We start from the raw sequence: 22,467 nt of genomic DNA, 5'->3' as shown, positions 1-22,467 counted from the left end.
GAGTGTCAAGGAGAGATGTTTGTACTATCTTTTGGAATTAACTTCTAAAAATGTAGGCATATAGTGTGTACAGTATGTATATATAGGTTTGTTTATAGACAATTCTCCTGTTGACTTTCTTTGTAGCTTTCCTAAATTAAGAGACATTATCTTTCTTGTCTAGTTGCTGATATATTTTGGATGCCAGAGCCTTACTAATGGGTTTCCTGAAAGACTTGCTTGTAGATACCTCCCCATGAGTCGAAAGTCTTCCATTCCCTCAGCCCCCTGTGCCTCTGTACTGTAACACACCCATCTGCTATTGGATCTCAGCTCAGTGCACACCACACATTTCACAAGTCATATGTTCAGCAAACTGTCCCTTACTTAACATCTGAGAATCCTGAAGAGGTACGTCATGAAAATATCAAGAACAGCTCCGTTTTACAGCTGCTAATCAGTCACTGATTGACCGAATGGGCGTGGAGGTTTTGAGAAGACAAGAGCAAAAGTAGATGGCAGTGAAGATGTCGATGCCGTATATTTGATTTTCCAGAGGGTCTGATGGTGAAAGCAGTAGAAATTAAACCAACTACATCAAGGAGATTGTGAGCTATTCAACATGCCACATACACAGAGTACTGACCAGGGGAGAAAACATCACTATGACAGTTAATGCCATACCACTGGGATCTGTGTTAGGTCCACAGATCTTCCTAATATATATATATTGATGATTTTCTTGATTCTGACACTTAATAGATTTATAAGCTGTACATTTTGCAAATGACACAAATAATAGATTAAATAAAAAAGCCTGTGGAATGCTTAATGCTTATACCTAAATGAACAGAATTAAGACCCTCTTTCAAAATAATACATATTTTAATTGCAAATAGAATAATAAACGCATAGGGATAATTCCTGACCTAAGAGGAATCTCATACTGTATACACTTCACACAGTTAAAGGAGGAGACTGATTTGGCCCATCATTATTAGCTAATCCATAGATCCGAAAATCTCCTCCAGTAATTTCTTGAAGAAGCCAGGGTATTGGTTTCAACAACAGGGCTGTGTAGCTTGTTCCAGACTCCCACAATCCTTTGTGTAAATGGATGATATACAATACAGCAATATTCAAATCGGTAATAAGGGTTCAAAAGATGTCTAATGTTTTTTTTTTACATTTATTGTGTTCTTATGGCTTTGCAGCCAAAGTGGAGGATTACAGTAAATGAAAATGAATCAGGCTTTACTCTCACTGTCATCGGTTGTTAAGACCCTTTTCTAGACTTGCTTCATACAGATAAAATGACCCTGACACGTACTTCACATCAATTTGACTCTCAATGTCAAAATGAGACATTGATTTTAATATTAGCCACATTATAATGAAGAAAATCCTCAGGGGAAACAACACTGCATAGAAAATATTGTGCGTATTTCTACCTGGGAAGGGCTGCTTAGTTATAAGCCTTTAAAATGTGAAAGAAAAAGCTTTTTTGTAGATGTAACTGTGTTCTACTTGGTTTCTAGAGATCACATGACTGAATTCATGTTTTTCTCCCTTTGATTTGTTTGTATCCAGTCACAAACACCATTTGCAGAAACGCAATTCATAGCTAATGAACCCGGCCCCTGGTCAAAAGAGGAAAAGGAAGTCTATCAGCAGGACTGGCTTCATATAAATATCTCTTAGACAGAGACACCACCTTGGCTGTTCAGGCATGATTCACTTTGAGGACGTTCTAAGCAAAGTGAGGAGGACACTTGGCAGTGCTTCCTCAGGGGAGATCCAGGGCTTCCTCGCAGACCTACTGAAGGCGGAGATCCTTTCCAAGGACTACTACCTGTGTCTCTCCAAGGAGAAGGATGCTGAGGACCTGGCCAGGAGGATATCCCTGCCCGTGTGGGAAAAATGGAATGTTTGCCACAGCACTATACAGTCTGTCCTCACCAAACTGCCCAACCGCAGGACAAAGGGGACAACCAGCTCCACCAGTAAGCTCCTGCATGCCTTTTTCCTGTGCCCAGCACCGACTGGTGTGTTTCTGCCTGCCTCTATCTTTTCTCCTTTCACAGTCTGTGCCATTTGGCATTTTGATTCACCTTCCCAGTCCATACGTTAGTTCTGTTTTTCACCGGCTTGATGCATGTATGACAAACTAAGAAAGCAAGCTGTCTTTAGAAAGGGGCAAGTAGGTTAAAAGTGTATCTGTTGTCTTGGGCAGGAATCTGATTAAGAAAGAAAACGCCAATATTTTATTAATGTCTTTATAAATGAGAGTGAAATCACAGTGCTCAAAACATGTCCTAGTGTATCAAAGGAGGTTTTCTGATGGGAGGAAATTCTTATTCCACCAGGTATATAATTCAGAAAATGGGTGCAGACACTGCAGGAAGTTATTTCAGGCAAAAGGGAATTTGCCACTAACAATGGATTTGGCTGAAAAATGTTTGTCTGTCTTGAGCCTTTAATGGAGAGAGTGCAAATTTTTGGGCCACTGCAGGTACGGTGCTTCTGCTCACCTGCAGTGGTGCCTCAGATGTTAGGAAAGTGAGGAGTCACTTTCAATTTACAGCATAATCAGGACAATGCCAAGAACAATGACAAATATTTCTGAGCATGTTATTAAAAACAGGAATAAACAAATGAACAATAACTACATGATATTCTTACAGAAGTAGCTTCAATCTGCTGATGAGAAGTGTTTAGACACAACGTCACCCTGGCACCATATGTTTGTGTGCATGTATGCGTGACGGTATAATTTAATGAGCAAATACGAAAGTATGAAGAAAGAAATGTAGCAGACAGCAATAAAAAAAAGCTTCATTCTTTTTAGTCCACAGTGTTATCCCAGAAACAAGATTTTATCACTCTAAATTGTACAATTATTACTATGTGGAAAATATATTAATTAAAAGATGATAAAAATCAGTTTTTTTCTGATACTTTATTTATAAATGTCACGTCAGATAGGTGGGTGTTCAAACTCATATCTCCCACCCTGTGCATCTGCAGTGTCACTCTTTTATATTACTGGTTTACTTTTGAAAAACGAAGGCTTAGAAAGCGTTAATCATCCCCCTTCATGTTTTCAATACACTTTGATTACAGGGGGAGCACTTTAACTGACATAGTAAAGGCAATGTCTCACTCATTGTGGCTTTCAGGTTACGTCATATTATCTCACACTGCTTCTTAACAAGCCCGTTAAACTGAAAGGACCGTAGATTTCGAAGTTAACCACACGGTGCTACACCTGCCTCAGACTCTCTTCTTTTGATTGCTCAATGGTTTGTACTGGGGCCGCCAGCCGGTTTCGCTGAGATTTTGGCAGGTGCCCAACTTGCAGGTAGGACGTGGAATGTCACCGGGACACTGCAAGGCTTACTGTATATTTCCTTCTTGCAAACTGTGAGATTTTATCACTTCAGATTAGTGGTAATGATTAGAGTTTTTTCCTTTCTGCCAGAAATCCCCTGTATGTCTTATTCTACTTGTTTGATTAAATGCTAAGCCTTGAATGTGTGTTTAGTTTATCATTAGAAAGGTGTTTTTACACTGATCGTCTCTGTGATGCATGACTTACTTTGGGAGTGCGTTTACTTTAATGTTTTCAACTGTAATTGACTGTAAATCACTGCAGTTGACAAGAAATTAATTTGGCCATGAATGCTCGAACCTGGACTGTCAACGCCATTGCAGAAATAATTAAGAGGATATCCATTTCAGATTCAATACTAACACGAGAAAAAAGCCTTTTCTAAAGTGTGAAAACGAACATTTGAAAGTATGTGGAGTATTGATTCCAATGTATTATTACTAATTTAGATGACGTATTAAATGTTCACATCAATTTAGGGTAAAATAATTTCAGCATTTCTGTGCATGAATATTTATCTGTTTTGGGTAGGGTGACACAAAGATTGACTTTTAGTTCATTAAGATTGGCTTTTTATTCAATCTTTTAGTCTTTGAGCATTAGACTGTATCTTTGGCCGTTGCCTAACAGTCTGGTGTCAGATGTTAATACTGATGAAGCTATGTATTCATTAAATTTAATTTAATTAAAAGAGCGGAACAACACAGCCAGAACCATGTTTTCCCAAAGAAGATTTGATCAGAGCTGTCGGGTTTATGTTATGATCTGTTCGTCTGGTGTGCAGAACAACGTCCGACAGGTAGCGATGCTGACTAGCAGTCATACTCCTTCGGGCTGCGAGACAGGCAAATTCACGGAGCTCAATACAGCCAGTGAAAGAAATGTTAGAAGGTGACCGACTGGATCCAGAAGTGCAAGTACAGTGTGTACTCGGCAGTCGTCGTGGGCTGTTGCGGAATGAGGTGATTAAACGAAACATTCTGCAAAAAAGCCGTGTGGATTCCAGCGGGCAGTGTGGCATGACACACGGTCTTAGGCTGTGGGGCTACTGACGCGCTCCGCGGAGCGATAGCGAAAGTAAAAGAGCTGGGTGCCTGTCTGCGTGCTACGATTGTGATCATTTGGACAGTTCCCCCATTTTCAGACAGCACCACGACGCGTTACCATCACTCGAGAAACGATACACGCGAGAACATCACTTTGCTGGAAGGGCTGAAATGGTACTTGGGGTTCAATGAAAGCGCGCATTGCAGGTACCTTTTCCCCTGTTTTACGAAGTTATAGCAAAGAAAGTTTGGTGTTTGTGCTTTTAGCTTCGGACAGAAATGTCTAGGTTGAATAGTTTAGAACTTGAACACGGTTTGCTTTGTGTGTTAGTCTATTTCCTTTTTCGATACGCTACACTCCTCTAACTGCAGAAACAGAGGGGGAAAACCGACGGGAAATCTGTTTCCTTAGTTGCAACGACGTTTAATTGCAAGCTGATTTTCTGTTTCCAGAATTAATGAGCAAACTGCTATTTTGTTCTCTTTAGTTTTGAAGTGTTTTACCCAGTCTTCCTTTTATTGGCATTTGGAAAACGCAATTGCTCATAAATCATGCTCAGAAGGAAACATTATTAACCTTTATTTGATAGCTCGGACGCGCCTATCCATTTTAATTTTAAGAAGAAGTTTTGTTGTAAGGGTTTGATCATTTTTCTTTGTCCCAAAAGGCACCCTTGTCTAATTACAAATAGCAACAGCAGGTGTAGCTGTGGTTTTGAAAGGCTGTAAAATTCTAAGTAGAGGACAACTACCTATTACTCTTGACTTTAACTGAGTAATTCTCCAGTGTTTTAAGGTCATAAACGTTAATTGTGTTTTGGTGCGTGTGATGAGGATGGGCGAGACCAGTCTTGCAAACATGGTGGGTCGCGGTGCCTAGACTTGTATTGTGCACACCTGTTAATTTCAGTCGCTGAAACGAGTAGAGAAAATCCATACCCTCGCCTTTGTTAACTGAGATTGTATTAATTTAGCAGTAGGATTCAGGTGTTTTGTTGTGTTTTTGTTCGTGCAATGCCCAGGGATGGATTTGTACACCGCTATGCGCTCCATTTTATTGAAAGTGAAAGTGAGCGCGCTTGCATCTCCACCTTATTGAACACACAATTGGTTTCCCTGGAAAATAAAAAATAAACACGCGAGCAAACGAAGATTTGATTTAAGACCGGGTCTGACTGTAAAGCTTGTGTCCATAATGTTAAACAAATCAATAAATGCGCAGATTACTTTCGGCTGCTGGCAATTCCTACACTTAAGACGAATGCCCGTGATTTTGGGGACTTCCCGGGAGCGTGTTTGTGTTATTGTAACTCGAGAAGGGAGGAATCGGGTTTTCTATTGCTTTCTGTTGCAGAGCGATAGTACAGCGCTCGATGAGAGGTGTGTTTGAAAGAGAGAGAGAGAAAGCAACTAAGCCTTCCTGCTTTTGTTAAACACTTCTCATTTGTGTTTTTGTGTTTTTTCTTTCATTCAGACTTAGTTCATGGAACAATAATGTTTCCACAAGTGAAAATTTAAAAGCCATAAGTAGAGTATAATCAGACTTATATTTATGAACTTGTACAGCTTTTTTGTTGTTTTTAGTCAGGTGACACACGTATTTTCTAAAACCTTGTTAATATGCACGCAAAATCATGTATGTGGCATTTAAATAAGCAAGCTTTCTTCCAGTGTTAGCTCTCATAGATGTTTGCTTAAATGAAAATGTGTATTTTTACAATTTATTTGGTGGGATAGTTTCAGCTCTGTGATAACGGTCCAGTTAAACATAATTAACGGTGACTGCAATTCATACACTAGAAAGGTTCAGGAAAACAAACAAGAGTTTGAAAATCCCCCCAATATTCCTGTAGTTTTATTTACACACAGCCTGGAAGGTTGACTTTGCTGATGCGTTTCCTCTCATTGATATCTCTTGTACCAGTGCCACAAACTCCATGTTTTGAAACTGAACCTTTCTGCTCAGCTGCAATCTATCTGTATGACTAACACGTGCAGTCCTCTACAAAACTCTTGTAGGGATTTATTAATTTAATATATTAATGTCGTTGTCTTTTTCTGGCTTTTGGAGGTTTAGCTGTCGCAATAAATATACTTACTATCCATTTTATATTCTTTAATATGATCTCCATCACATCTTTCGGTGGTTTGTTTTTCTGAGTGGTTTAAAATAACAGCTAGCACAACCCTGTTGTGGTGTGAACATGCTTCAGAGGTTCTCGGAAGTAGTGTTGTGAAGCAGATTGGGGTCGTATGTCTGAATTTGCAAGAGATAGTCAGATAGAGACAGCTGAATAGTGTCCATCATGTCCACTTGCACACAATGCCATTTCTTTGAATTAGTGCTTGAAAGAAAACACTTTTTGTTAAGGTATCCATGTTCAATAGATACAAGCAAATTAATTTCTTAATATTAATAATATGGGGGTTGCTTTGGGTCTGCTTATGGTTATGCTGTATTTGCTTTAGGGTATTTATTTTGAGTGACTTTATGGAGTTTCAATTTTTCCTCCTTTTAACATTCAATCTCTACAGCCAGATTTCTTTGACATGCTATAAAAAAAAGACTGCAAAGCTTTTTACAAAAATGCCCACCATGTAAATGAACAGCCAGGTGTTTTAGGCTGAACATGAGCTACTTCCCTGTTTTCTCTGCATAGTTTTACGGTTTGAACTTGGACTTGGTCCAACCTAACATGAGATAGAGAGCTTACATTTTGGCAGGTATATTATTATGGTCATTTATTTCCTGGTGAGAGAATTTCTTCTTACCTGCCAGCTTCGTCATTCTTTTGGAGAGGGGAGGAGCCCAGTATCTACATTACATAACAAAACAGAACCTTTAGCTTATTTCCAGAAACACCTGTCTCCACCGGTAATTCACCTGGCTCCACCTGTCTCCAGTGGGGACAGTCAAGATTCAGAGGGTGAATTTCAACTTAGTTTGCGCAAGAAGCCAAATAGCAAAATCCTAAATCCTTAATCTTGTCCATTTTCTAAATAATCTTATCGTTTATCAGGATCCAAAACTGACATAGACCTAGATTTGTTTTGTATACTTTTCCTGTTATGTAGCTACTTTATCTACTGGTTTATCCCTCAGGAATATTCAAACATATTCTTTGAAGCTGTTGTTAAAAGGTACAATAACCTCTGGCACCTTGACTGTAGGCCCAGACGAATTCTGTCCCATTGAAAAGTTTTGTAGCTGACCATCACTTCTTTCATGTGTAATAAAGCGATTTTAAAATTTAAAGCTCCACGTGCATATACAGTATGTAAGCTCTGGTGCTTTGGGACCCCTGGTGTGCTGTAAGATTGAAGAAATGATGTACTTGATCTTCCATTCGGCACCTCAGTCCAGCTGTGTCAATGTGATCACTGCAGGTGCCAGGACTCAGGGGACAGCCATGGAGACTCTGGTGCCGGCCGAGCTGGAGCTGCTGCACTCTGACTCCCTCTTGCCTCTGGAAGAGCTGTACCTGTCTTCAGATGACTCTTTCCCCACAGGTAGGGCTAGAGGTCTGGAAATAAGACCATGGTTTAACAACAGAGGGGCAATGATGTTTGACCTTCACTGAGATTCATCAAGAGCTACAGAGCCTGGGGAAGCCAATACACTGGTTTCTTTTTCAAAACAGCCATGTGAGATCCTCAGATGAATTTGCTGTTAAAGTCTCTTTATCCTACACCAATGGCGAAACCGCTGTACAGCATTCCTGATTATACACTGAGTGGACAAAATATATTGGGGTGCACCCCCTTTGGCCTCGGAGCAGCCTCAGTTCATCAGGGCATCTCAACAAGGTGTTGAAAGCGATCCACAGGGATGCTGGCCCATGCCGAGTCCAGCTCATTCCCATAGTTGTGTTGAGTAGGCTTGTAGGAAATCTCTACTCAGAGTAGCTTGTTCCGTCTCGTCCCACAGATGTGCAATTGAATTGAGATCTGGTGCCTGGGCAGGCCACTGCATTTAGGTGAATTTCACTGTCATGTTCATGGAATCATTCCTGGACAATCTTAGCCTTGCGGCATGGGGCATTATCCTGCTGACAAAATCCATTCCCAGATGGATACACTGCTGCCGTGAAGGGATGCACCTGATCGGCAGTGATGTTCAGATATCCCGTGGCTTTCAAACGTTGCTCCCCTTTTATCAAGGGGCCCAATATGTGCCTTGAAAGCACACCCCACACTATCACACCACCTCCAGCCTGCAATGTTGACACACCACATGATGGAGGCAGGGACTCATGTTGTTTCCTCCAGACTCAGGTCCTCCCATCAGCGTGAAACAGCTGTAACCGGTATTGATCAGACCAGGCAATGTTTTTTCAATCCTCTAGTGTGCAATGTTTTCATTCCTTAGTCCACAGAAACCGCAATTTCTTGTTTTTTGTTGAAGGAAGGAGAACTCTGTAAGGTTGTCGGCTGCCCTTCCCCATTCCTGTCGAGGTGCGACGGGTTGTGTATTCTTTTATGGGTATTTTGGCACCGGTGTGGTGCTGGACTGTCAGTTGACTGACTGTAGACTGTCTGTTGATCTGCACAATTCGCGTTAGCCTCCTTTCACCTCTTTCATCAATGAGCCATTTTCATCCACTGGCCTGCCGCTGGCTGCATGTCTTTTGGGTGATGGACCATTCCGGAGACAGACAGGACACTGTTGAGCTTGGAAAAAAACACCTGGCAAATCCATCATACCCCATTCAAAAGCACTTAAATCTGCTTCCTTGCCCATTCTCCCTCACATACACCACCCATGTCTCTCTTGTCTCAAGCCTTAAAAATCTGGATTCAAGTGGATTTAACAGGTGAAATCAATTAAGGATCATAGCTTTCACCTGGATTCACCTGGTCCGTCTATTTTGAGGAAAGAGCAGTCGTCCCTAATGTTTTGTACACTCGGTGTGGCTTGACATTGCCGGATTAAAAATGGAAAACTATGCAGATCACTTGTAACATTTGTAATAATGGTATGCTTCTTCTCTTAATTGAAGATTGTTTGATATAGAGGTTTCTTGAACTGAATATCGTGTGAAACGTTCTGTTGTTTGTGTGTCAATTGAATCCTTTTCATGTATAATTGTGAATGCAGATGACGATGGCAATCAGTTGTCTTTGGAGTCTTCCAATCTCCTCGGATTGCTGTGCTCACCCTTTGACGCTGAGCTTGAGTGCTGCTACTCTCCGAGCTCCCAGCCCTTGGAAGACCGAGAGAATATTGGTAACTCATCCTACAACCCCGCACCTACTATCCGTTAGAACTATTTTCTATTGAATAGTAAATGAGCCTAAGCCTTTTCAGCCTTCTGATAGTTTAATAGTTACTCATAATGTCTGTAAGCATTTCTCTTGGCTTTAGGCTACTCAGTAAACAAGTGTTTTATTTTTAATTTCAGAGAGGATTCTCAGGTTTCTGCAGGATGACCAACCAGAGATTTTGAGTAAGTGACTCAAATCGTTATCTTTCAAACTATAGATCTTGCACGCTTTCCTTTAAAGCAGACTGAACATTTCTATTCTTTCGGAAAGGTCTGAGGAAAGCATATTATGTCACATGCAGGGTTTTTTGTGGATGTGGCAGAGCATTGCAGTATGGATAATCAAAGGGGAAGTTCTAAATATGTTACAGCTCGATGTTGACATTCTAAAGCTTATTCGTGCACAAACAATTATTCATTGCCAGTAACAATTTGGTTCATTGTAATGATATTTATTCATATCTGAGTGCTTCTAGCTTTAGTGCGTAATGTTTAGTATTAGTTTTTAGAGTGACTGTGTCTATATCAATTTTCACTTCTGCTTTTTTTTTTCAAAATAGCAGGTGAAACTGAGATGAGAGCGACAACGCCAGAAGCTACAGGTTTGGACACAATAAGCCAGGAAACAAAAGTAAAAAAGACAAACTGTGAAAAGAGAGGTGAGCAGCAAAACCCTCACAGAGCGGAGCACGTGAGACCATTAATGTTTTTATGTGTCTGCAGAGAATATTACTGGGATTTTGTTTACGGAGTATTTGAGGAAATGACCCTACTTTTTCTTAAATTCCAGATCACAATTCTACTGGAATCATTTCTGACGATTCACCCAAGCTAAAACGTAGAAGAGGTACTCCAGTTTGCTTTTACTTTATAATTTGTCTGTGCATTATAGAACTTGGCTTTCGCCTACCATTTAAGTTAAGCATAGTATTGCAGGGGCATTTTGTGCACATATATAATTCTTTTCTTTCACAATTTGGATGCAAAATGCAATTTTTTACTGCAGTTGGGTTTTTTAATACAGTATGTTGAAATAACTTTGCATTTGTTCATAATGCACTTCATAAGCACTCATAAGTATTATAAGTATTTGAAAAATAATATAATATAAATATAATTGCATGAGTGTTACATTTCAGTTTGCATTTGAGACAGAAGAAAATGGCAAGCAAGTACTGCTGCACTGTACCTCATTCTTGGTATTCAACTTTTTTTCAGCAGCAGAGAATAGCAACACTTTGCGCTGGAGATGAACTGAACTTTTCCCGTGTTTTGTTCCTCCAGATCCCAGACACTGTCGGAGGACACCGAAACTGAACAAGAGAAATAAAAAATGTCTTGAAGTCACAAACAGTCTGCCAAATAAAGGTGATTTCACAGTGATTGAAATGACAGTTGTAAACAGGAAATGCCCTTCTTGCACTGAGCAACCACTTTTTGACCTCTTTAGCACAACAGGTGGCAAAGTCTTGTCTCGACTGAAAAGTAGTGGTCTCCTTTTCCTTTTGTGCTTTCAGCTTTCAATCACAGTGTTGCTAACTGAAAAATACAGTTATAAATATGATTTTTTTAATTTGCTGTCAGCTGTTTCAAACTCTGCCTTGAGCCAAATCCTAAAGAAGAACGAATTTAATTTTGCTGATGCGATTCTGAATTTCTTCATCCTATCCAACCGTTGAGTCTGTAAGGCTTGTAATTTACAGCTGTTTGATTAGTTTTGTTACTGTCTATAAAGAAACATATGTCCTACCTAAAGCTCCCGTGATCACATTGTAATATAATAAGATAATATTGACAGTTTTACTTGTCCTTTTTAACTGCAGGTGATCACAACGGAAAGATAGAATAGTTAGAATAGCTTCTTGCCTGTGGTTTTATTGTTGTCATTTCCTTTTTATTTCTGATGTTGTCGCACAATTTTAAAGGCTGCCTGTTTGGTGACTAAGAATGCTTCTAATTAAATTGTGTTTTGACAGGTATCAGTCCTCCAGCAGTGAGCACCTGTAGCTTAATGACCTTGCCGGCTGCTCAGGGAGTCTTGCAGATAAATTCAAGCCCAGTTCCTCAGGTTCTGCAGTTTTCTATCCCTGCAAATGGAAGTCCAACACTTATTGCACACTGCACTAGTAAGTGTGTGCGCCTGACTGTAACTTGCCACTGCCAGTGAAACACTTGCTTTAGATGGAGTCATTTGCCAATATGAAGTTTTGATGTCAATGAGAGACTCCATACAAATCGGGTTTCAATTTTGAGCTCACTATCAAGGAACTTTTAGAATGCCTGCCAGCCCAGAAGATCCAAAATAGTCAGATGTTTGAAAATCCAGAAGGATTTAGTAAATCTACTACTCTTTAGATTGTAAATATCATCCTATTTATTTAAACAGTGTTTGGCTAAACATGAGCAAAACATTGAAATTTCTGGTAGCAACATTTGTATGAGAAAACTTTCAGGAGTTCAAGCACATGGGTAATCTTAATGTAACTGTGTCTTTTTACTTATCTGTCTTTGAATACTACAAACTACCAAATAATAATTTGGTACTACAAATATTTATCACCGTGTGTTTTTTTTAAAGATCAGCCCAAGCACTCCTTAGTGATCCTGGTACTGTAGATGTTGTGTGGAAACTCAACACTTTCAATGAATTTATATGGTGATTGTGATGATAACGACAGTGGTGTTGGAGGTGTTGAGGGCGATGATTTTGATGGTGATGATGACGGAGATCTTTCCCTTCACTGTTCTTTCACAGGCAGCTTTGTGATGAACAATGCTGCAGTCCAGGTTTACCCTTCTTTCCCACAACACATAATCGCCACACCGCACACCTCTCCTGTAGGCAGCTCTGTCAATTCAAGAGGACCCACCTTTGTGCTAGGTGAGTCAAGTACAGGTCTAACTGGAACCGTGAATTATGCTACATACTACGATTGTTTTTCTGTGAAAAATAACTAATCATGCATGTTTAGAATTCTTCTTCTACTCAAAATAATGTCACAGCTAATATTCATTAGCACAATGGCCTTTGAGTGAGTGAATGAGTGAATGTACTGTATTATATTTGCAGTGTTTGTTTCTTTAGTTAGGATGAGTATTGATGACAAGGATTACTTCTTGTGTGCTGTTTTGTGACTGGCTTGGTTCTCTCTGTGCCTACATTTTTCCTTCCGTGATATCCCTGGTAACGTGAGCAGCTCTGTAGGTTTGCTTTTTTTGTTGTTGTTCTGTTCTCTTCTCATGTCTCTTTCCTTTGCAGTGCCTCCTGTGTCACTCACTTCATCTCAGCCTCAGGCTTCTCCGAGCTCCCCAGGTAAATGACACGACCACTACACAAGCGATGAAACGGTATAGAGGCATCTGAACGTGCTACAGAGCTTTGTTCCAGACCAGGGACTGTCTTAAAGCAATTGGGTAACAGGGTTTATATTGTCTTCTCTTCTTCAGCTCCAGGGTCAGTTGTGGGCCCAGAGAGTGTGAACCAGACCTCTGTTATCTCCTCTGCTGATTCCATAAGCACTCTTTCTCCAGCATCAGTCTCCTCCCCGGCTTCTACAGCAGGTACAGTGCATCTTTTATGATGGTGTGGATTCAGTGCAGTGCAGAATAGCCTGTAGCATCAAGACATCTTGTATTTTCCTGATTGAGTTAGACATTTAAGATACCTAAGACTTTGGCACAACAGTGCAGTAATACATATTCTTAAATAATCTGTAGTGAGAAGCCATGCTTAATGTGTGAGGAAACAATAAGCTCTTGTGGCCTATGGATTTGTAATATCTTCTAAGATCTTTAGTAAAAGACTGTGCACGGTTAGGAACAGAATGTGTTAGACTCCACAGACATTGCTGCAGAGCTGCAAAAATGGTCCTTCTGACTTCCTGATTGATTTTCAGATACTGGAATGTCACCCCACAAAGGATCAACAGCTCCTCCCCTTCAGTCTTCTCAGTGTTCTGAAATGCCCAGTATGTTCCTCTTTGCTTTTCTGGTTCTTCGAATCATATCTGTGGAATCACACGGAAGTAAAATGTGTTCTTTTTCGATTGTTGTGAACGACAGTGACAAGAACCTGGCGATTATGCTATTATTCCTGCACATGATCTGGTCGCTGAAAGTTTGGGAATGACAAAAATGATCTCAGTGCTGCATAATTATATAACAAAAGCTATAAAGAGGAGGCCATTTGCCCTATCAGGCCTATTTTGTAGTTAATTGATCCAGGGATCTCATCCTACAAAATAATTGAAATAGATTCTAAAACAAATTAATATAGGATCCTATACGATTGAAAAAAAAATCTTCAGCCGAAACTCCTGTAATAACAGGAATGAATGTAAACGTAGAAATAAAGTGGATTTTATTTTACTGCATGATTTCATTTTTATTTCCACTAACGCTCACTAATTTGTAAATATTGCTAATGATTCTAAATTCTGTTTTGATGTTTTCAGAGTGTGTTGAAGACTATATTGCAACAGCAAAGGCCTTCATGTATGACAACTGCCAGTTAATGGCCATTGAGAATGAAGTAGCTCTGGACTCCCTTTACATTGATGTGCCTTTGGTGCAGAGACAGATTAAGACCAGAACAGGAAAGCACGTCAACAAATACCAGGAAAAGGAACTCCTACTTTTTGACATGGCAGAGAGAAGGAAATTTGAAATAAAGAGAAGCCAGTTGTTTGAGGAAGCAGGACAGAAACCAAAAGAGTTGATTGCTTTGCTAGGGAAAGCTGGAATGGGCAAGAGCACCTTCATCCAGAAGCTGTGCCTGGACTGGTCAAAGGGAGACTTCCAGCACTTTGAGCTGGTCTTCTTTTTTGAGACCAAGAAGTTGAATCTGCCGGACCAAACATACAGCCTGAAGAACCTGCTGTTCGATATCTTTCCTGCGCCACCTCCCAGAAATGTCGACGAAGTCTTCAGATACATACTCTCCAACCCACAGAAAGTTCTGATCATATTTGATGGATTTGACGATTTTCAGGACTCTGAAGGTCTTTTACAATGCCCTGCTACCAGTTCCACAAAAGATGTTTACACCATTAAGCAGTTGTTTTCAGGTCTGTTCCAGAAGAAGCTGATTGTTGGCAGCACAATATTAATTGCTGCCAGGCCTAAAGAAGTTTTGAACCAGTTTTTAGGCAAAGTAGATAAAATCGTTGAGTTATGTGGTTTCTCAGAAGAGGAAATACAACTTTACACAGAGAGGTATTTTAAGGATACTTCATGCTACGACTGGGCTTGGACAAAAGTAAGGAACCACAACTTTCTCTCTGCTTTGTGTTTTAACCCTTTAATATGCAGGTTTACATGCTTCCTTCTTGAAAATGTAGGTAGCAAGAAAAGCTTACCATCAACGCTTACAGAACTGTACCAGCAGGTGTTTTATCAGAAATTGCACATGAATACAACCAAAGCAGATCCTGGTAAGAGGCAGGAGAAACAGAATATTCCAAAGCTCGGGGCGCTGGCGTGGAGAGGAGTGAAAGACCACAGCTGTCTCCTGAGCCACGAAGATTTGTGCTCCACGGGGCTGAAGGAGTTTGGCTTGAACAGTGGGATTCTTACACCATATATTTTGAAGAGGAAGGGAGATGAAGAAGAGTTTGGCTGTGGATTTACAGATTTGTTTGTGCAAAATTTCTTGGGAGCTCTGCATATCACTGCAGCCAAAGAACTCAATGATAAGAGCCTTTTGACACAGACCATGCTCCAGCAAAAGAAGAAGAAGCCCCAGGATGACTGGCTGGATGTCACACGGAGGTTTATGGTGGGGCTGCTGTTCCAGAAGACACAGAAACATTTGGATTGGCTTCCTGGCAGCACCAAGAAGAGACTGGCAAAGCGAAACACTATTGAAGCACACTTGGAGAAGCTCAGGCCGTCTGAGCTGAGCGCCAACCGCCTCCTGGAGCTGTGTCACTGCGTGTATGAAACTGGAAGCACGAAACTCCTGAGAAACCTGGCTCAGAAACTGCCTGAAGAGCTTTCGTTTAGTGGCACCCCTCTCACCCCACCTGACGTCTTTGTTCTAAAGTACCTCCTGAAGGAAACCAAAGACAACCAGAAGAATTTTTCCATTGACATACAGGAGACAGCCATTGACCTCCCAGGACTGAGAGAGCTGGTGGGATTAAACTGTGTAACATCTTTCAGGTCAGGAATCCAAAATCAATTTGTTCTTTTATAAATGTACTTATATATGTGATGGGGACACTACACTGTAAAAAGGCCCCGTCTTTTGGATGAGACGTAAAACCGAGGTCCTGACTCTCTGTGGTCATTAAAAATCCCAGGACGTTTCTCGAAAAGAGTAGGGGGTGTTATCCCGGCGTCCTGGCCACATTTCCCATTGGCCCTTACCAATCATGGCCTCCTAATAATCTATGAATTGGCTTCATTACTCTGTTCTCCTCCCCACTGAGAGCTGGTGTGTGGGGAGTGGACTGGCGCACTATGGCTGCCGTCACATCATCCAGGTGGGGCTGCACACTGGTGGTGGTGGAGGGGATCCCCATTACTTGTAAAGCACTTTGAGTGGAGTGCCCAGAAAAATGGTATAGAAGTGTAAGCAATTATTACTATTATATATACATTATATTACAGTTTATACTCTATATTTGATTTGAGTGTAAGTATTGAAACTCCTGAACAACCATTAATTAGTCTTAATGAAAAATTGATACATTCATAACTCTTTCTTAATACTTTTTCTTAAATTAAGCAATATGTATAATGTACGGCATACTATGTTAATTATTCTGATCTGCTTGTCTTATGTAGGGCTTCTGTTGCTGATACCATAAGCCTGTGGGAGTGTTTGCAGCAGACAGGGGAGAAAGACCTCTTAAAAGATGCCGTGGCCAAGTTCACTGTTAACCCTTTCAAAGCCAGACAGCTCAGTGACGTAGAAAACCTGAACCAGCTTGTTCAGATCTACAGACAGAAGAAGCTGCTTTTATGGTAAAGAGGCCATAAACTATACAAGACAATACAATACTGTATTTGAAGTAGGGAGCTGCATCAGCATGCATAGGTGGCAAAGGAACAAGTAAAGGTTTATTCCGTGCTGAAAAAAGAAGAAAGGAAACAACGTTTCGGCCGAAAGGAAACGCTGTGTTTCTTTTCTGCTCTTTTCAGCACGGAATAAACCTTTACTTGTTACAATACTATAGTATACTTTTTATGTACTCTTAAGTGTGAAAGGACATACTGTATGAAAGACCTTGAAGACTGTGGCTTCCCTCTTCTGTCCTTTCACTACCATTTTTTTTATTTTTCTCTTTTTCCTTTGCTCATCTCTTCCAAATCTCTGGTTTCCTTTTTCTTCTCATGTTTTCATGTTATTGTTGGATTTACCCAGTTTGTTTAGGCAGTCTTTTGTGCCACGGCGACTGTTCACATTTGTTCAGTATCGTATATGGTACCATGTAATCTGCTTTCTTCTCCCTGAAAAACCAAAGAAATGGATTGAACATTAGGGAAGCATCTGGATTTCTAAAACACATTTGAGATAAAAATGACATAACTGTCCTGAATTTTTGTCAGTACAGATTATTACGGTGGATGGTGAAACTGCAAATACTACTGACTAATTGCAAAACCTGTTGACATTTTCGTACTGTAGTGACTCTGCTGATTCAGAGACGAGGCCAGATGGGGACACCTTCCATGTTCCGGCTGTGAATAACCTCCGGAAGCTGGAATTTGCGTGAGTGCTGGAGTCTGGGTGAAATCGGAGGTCTGTGGGGTTCCTGCATGTCAGCTGGTACTTAAGAATGAGCTGCACTGAGCTTGGCCCTTTGCTAGGATGAAAAAGTAGAGCTGACTGTAGCCTTTAGGACATACTGTAAGAGCACCCAGAGTGACTGCACTTACCCTTCATTTTCTAATACAGCTAGGGTATTGAGACTGACAACAGTCACAGGAATGCGGTGTCTGTGTAGCAGAAGATATCCAGTTTTGGTCTGATCTTGACTTGCTGGTGTATTTTCTCTCCAGGCTGGGCCCAGAGAATGGATATTTGGGGTTTCTAAGGCTTGTGGAGGTCCTGCCCACTCTACAGTGGCTGCAGCACTTAGAGTAAGTGATTCCGTGAGAATTCGCTGACGTAGAACTCTACTTCACTGACCCTACTTCACCCCTGTCAGGATCTGCACTGCTGCTTCTTCTTTCACTGGGCTCTGTGTCTTCCTCGTCATCCAGCTGGCCCCTCTCACCCAAGGGAGATCCTGCCCGAGATTGCCATCATCAAAAACAAACTTGTATATGGCCAATAAAGTGATCTCTTATCTCTAGAATATTGAGCAATCTCTAACCTATTGGCAATTCAGAATTAGTAACATTACTTGTAAATGTTTATTTTTATAGCATTTCCCAAGGCTCTTCTATGCCTGGACCTTGACAGACATGAGTCTAAAGCATAAAGGAGTTAAGATTGTGTCCTGCCCTTTTGTTTTTCACAGATTTTTTTTTTATTTAAGTACTGAAGTTGCTGATCAAACTTTCTTTTTGTTCAGCCTGGAAGGCTTGACTTGCAATAAAATAGGAGACAGAGGAGCAGAGAAACTGGCTGAGATCTTGCCGTGCTTATCATCACTTGAGACTCTTAAGTAAGTCACATCTTTTGAAACAATTTAAGTGGTTTCTAAATCTAAATGTAAGTAGTATTTAAACCCTGCCCTGTTGTCAGTGGTTTGCACGACCTTTTTGTGTGCCTTTTTAGATTATTTTTCTATTACTGGCTGATTACTGGATAGTCTGATCCAGTGCCTGATATGACCCCTCTGCTGTAGTTATATGCAGTAGGAATGTGTGTTACGAAACTGAGTAACAACTGTGATTAAAAGGAAGTTATCTTTGGCAAATGGGTAAGAGGAAGTCAGTGTCTTATAAAACAATATTTTGAAGTGTTCTCTTCAGGTAATATCCAACATGAAAACACTGTGATAAATAATTGGTCGGCTGATTTTCAAACATACACCTTCATAATCTAAGTTACAACAGTAAAAATCAGTATCTTATCATCTGCAAGACTCAAGCATCCTGCTCTTTTCTTTCAGCCTATCCCAGAACTGCATTGGAGATCAAGGGGCTGAGAAACTGGCTCAGACTCTTCCCTCTCTTCTATCACTACGGAGCCTCAGGTAAAGTCAGGAGGATCTGTTGGGGTTTTTTTATGTGTGGGACAGGAACTACAATTTTTTTCACAATTCTTATTATTTCTTCTTTCTTGTATCTAGCTTATACAGTAATTCAATTGCTGATAGTGGAGCAGAAAGCATGGCACAGATACTTCCAGAGATGACGTCCCTCACAGATCTGGAGTGAGTTTTCATGTTAATGATGCTTTTTCTTTCCAGAGCTTCTCTGTCCTGTTTGTCAAATATACTGTATTTGGCCACTCTGCCTCTCCCCTGCTCCTGCCTCCTCCTCTCTCCTGGCTTTTGTTTTCCCATGCTATATTATCTTTCCTGACTGCCCTGTCTTTCTTACACCCGAAGAAGGCTCCACAGCCGAAACGTTGTGTTTTTTTTCTTCTCTTTTCAGCCTGGAATGAACCTCTTACTTGTTCCCTTGCTGTATTAGCATTATATATTGTATTAGAATATAAAATTATCTGTATTGTCCTTACTTTGTACCCAATCCCTATTAACTTTTTGGCAAAGTAAACATTTACTTAAAGTGCCAGCTACAACACGCACAGCAACAATGAATTTGCTTTTGCTAGGCTAGTATTTTATCGCACATTTCTGAGGACTGGTTTAGCTTATGGATGTGCCTGTGTCGAACGATGTCTAAGCCTGAATTGTAATGTTTTCATTCCTAGTGTGAAATTTAACAAGATCACAGATGTTGGGGCCCTTAAGCTAAGTGAAAGTCTGAGGAGGTGTCCATGGATTAAAAGCATTGCGTAAGTAGCCCAAAACCAGTTGTGTGCCTGTATCCCCTGCAGTCACTGGAAAACCTTAAGCAACGAAAGTCTAATGCAGTGGTACCATAAGCATCGGGCTCCTGTGACACATATAGTTCTAAAGGCATTTGCTTTAAATAGGTTTTGTTTGAAACAAAATTTGTGGTACCATGATCTAAAAATACATTCAGAAATACTAAATACACTATTGTATTTTGTGAGAATGCTGACCTTATACTGGTATGAAGAAAGAACCCAAGCAATATGATTACAGCCACTATTTCTTAAAGTAGGAATTCCTTTTATTTTTAATATCATACTATTAAAGTTCTGTTGCAGACAAATATAATGACACATTATGTTAGACTCTATGAAAATCCGATTGAGGCTGTTGGCTTAAAATGGCCATTGTGTACACTTTTCACTTCCTCTGTGATTCTATGTTAATCGTTTGTGAAATGTCTGTGTTCCATTTCCTGTCTTGCCTCAGAATGTGGAATCATTCTATCCCACACGGAGTTCTAGAACATTTAAAACAAAAGGATTCTCGGATCAACCTGCTCTAGAACAGCAAAGCTGCTGCCCATCAGGACAACGGAAAATGCACAGAGCAGGACAAAAGCTCCACACAAATGCGACACGGGAGGGCTTTTTATTTTAAATTTGGGGTTCTGATGAATACGCCAGTCTGCCGTGTGTCTGAAATGCGGGACTCTTTTCAGAGTTTGAATGCTATAAACTGGCCAGCACTCTGGAGACACTGAAACCATTAAAAGCCCTTACTACTGTATGTGTGAAGGTGGGATCTATTGGTTTGATCTTGCTGGTTTGCACTTGTCGAGTCTGCAGCCCAGTATGACCAAGATTCCTACAGGACTAGAGCCTAGCTGGCCAGGCAGTAGCAGGGTGAGGTGCGTTTGAAGTCAGCTGGGGTATGTGGGCTCCAGCGCAGGCTGTGATCTTTCCTCTTATGATGATTCAGGGGTTGGAGTGGTGAGTGGCAAGTCTTCCATGGTTGGGGATGTTTAGAAAAAGAAAAAATAACTGAAAATCCAATGCTGGAATTGGACTGTGTTCCGCTAAAACCATGTTACTTGTGAATTGTTTGACGAATGAGTTGCACTTTCTAGTCCGGTCTAAACTACAGCACTTACTTTACTGGAAATGTAGCTATGCCCTGCATACAGTGTAATAGGGTTAATCTTGCAAGGCATGACTAGAAAAATGTATTACAGTGGAAAATGCATCTTTCGAAGGATGACCAAGGCTAGGAAGAGGTTTGTTTTGTAAAAAGCAATTTCTGTTGTGGCCACATATTTTTAATTACTGAATTGCACTAGAATTTAAAGACAAGCTTTAACATTTCTAACACTGAATTGTCTGCTTTTTAGAACAAAGTATGAATATGCTTGATGTAAATACAGATATACACTATATGTACAATATTAAAAGTGAAACACTATGAGAGTTGGCCTTTTTTGAAAGTCCTGACAATACATGGGTGAGATCTAGTATCTAGATCTCTCCTAACCTCTGTGATGTCTTGTTCCAATACAGTAAATGCCTTCAAACATAGAAATGAAAAAAAAAGTATATTTTATGCTGCTTCTGTGTTTAATGTACCAAAAATGTTTTCTTTTTTATGTACCATAGCTGTGTTTTATACTAAGAACGTTTGGCGTTACTTCCTAAGACACTTGCACTAAACTCAACTGTGAGCTTAGCATATTCAGGGTGTTGTTCCTTTCCTTCAACAGCCATACACTGTTATCTGTGTTGGAATTTATGGTGAATGAGAGTATTAAACAAAAAACAGAGGCCTGGACCACAGCTCCTCTGTCGTGTATATTTTATCTTAAAATTTCCACTCTGCTGTGCCGGCGTGTGTCGCTCTTTGGTGATCGCCAGATGTGACTTTGTCACCATCTGTTTCTGATCACATCAGTGATTTTCACCACGTTCTTGATTTAAAAATAAAACTGCCGCGCCACCACGAGAGGCATTCATGTGTGTTTCATAGCACTGTCCACTAAACAGAAGAAACGGAAGTTTGATTGTAGATGTGTCTGAATGACTGAAAAGCAACAGTCCTTGTCAAAGTACACTTCTTATTCTTACGGTAAGAACGAAAATAGTTTTGTATGGGAAATTACATTCCATTAGACAAGTACTTGTCGTTCCTAAACAGTAAGAGGAAAACTGAGGCACCGTTTTATGCCTTCCTGTAAGAAACTGCTAATTCAATTATACTACTGTAAAGCTGGAAAATGGTCTGTTAACCAGAATTACCAGGACGATAAGGTTTGGGGGCACTGCTCATAATGACACACGCGTGTTATCATTTTCATGCATTGCGTGTACCACATTAAAAAAAAAAGTCATACAAAACTGCATTGTTGATGTCAGCCCTATGATCTCATGTTTATTCCACCCTTGCCATCGTTTCCTGTTGTGCAAACTGGGGGGGGTTTCCGAGCAGGCTGGCCGCCCACCCTCCCAAAAGAAGGCTTTAAGCTATCCGGGGGGAGGAAGGGATACACAGGATACTCACAGTTGTCAATCTTTAACCCAGATAGCAGGGGGAAATCCCATGTGACCAGTCTCAAGTCAGTAACCCTGAAAAAGTAAAAACTGTCATTTAACGGTCGAGTTTCATTATGAACAGAGACCCTGTGTTTTAATCACTAGGCACAAGTGGGAAAAGGGGTTATTTCCAGTGAACATGACAACTCAAACCTCTAACTAACCCCCCCCCCCCGCTGTATTAAACTACACTTTTCTAGGAAGTTTTCACTGAAGAAGTGCATCTCCTTTTAAATCGGTAAGATACAGTCAAACCCAGCGTAGAAACTTTTGTTTTTACAGAAC

General features: G+C 40.5%; 1 protein-coding gene across 4 annotated transcripts; it reads left to right on the top strand.

The window, feature by feature from the left end:
- The first annotated feature begins 1,594 nt into the window (after positions 1–1,594).
- ciita (class II, major histocompatibility complex, transactivator) lies at positions 1,595–21,592 on the top strand. 4 transcript variants are annotated; one of them, XM_015360594.2, is made up of 21 exons: positions 1,595–1,982; positions 7,804–7,926; positions 9,515–9,643; positions 9,819–9,863; positions 10,241–10,339; positions 10,471–10,527; positions 10,965–11,048; positions 11,657–11,806; positions 12,436–12,561; positions 12,940–12,993; positions 13,128–13,241; positions 13,577–13,648; positions 14,135–15,842; positions 16,470–16,649; positions 17,314–17,397; positions 17,688–17,768; positions 18,206–18,298; positions 18,749–18,832; positions 18,929–19,012; positions 19,516–19,599; positions 20,090–21,592. In XM_015360594.2, exons 1-21 carry the CDS (start codon positions 1,709–1,711, stop codon positions 20,163–20,165), a joined length of 3,801 nt encoding a protein of 1,266 aa, XP_015216080.1. In that variant the 5' UTR covers positions 1,595–1,708; the 3' UTR covers positions 20,166–21,592. The 4 variants fall into 4 exon arrangements, with proteins under 4 accessions (XP_015216080.1, XP_015216082.1, XP_069036960.1 ...); XM_015360596.2 differs by lacking the exon at positions 1,595–1,982 and adding an exon at positions 3,253–3,340; XM_069180859.1 differs by lacking the exon at positions 1,595–1,982 and adding an exon at positions 4,273–4,332.
- The last annotated feature ends 875 nt before the right edge of the window (positions 21,593–22,467 follow it).

The sequence above is a fragment of the Lepisosteus oculatus genome, chromosome 19 (assembly GCF_040954835.1).
Source record: "Lepisosteus oculatus isolate fLepOcu1 chromosome 19, fLepOcu1.hap2, whole genome shotgun sequence".
Taxonomy (NCBI): Eukaryota; Metazoa; Chordata; class Actinopteri; order Semionotiformes; family Lepisosteidae; genus Lepisosteus; species Lepisosteus oculatus.
The sequence above is the reverse complement of the archived record's forward strand: the minus strand, read 5'-3'. Positions and strand labels throughout refer to the sequence as shown.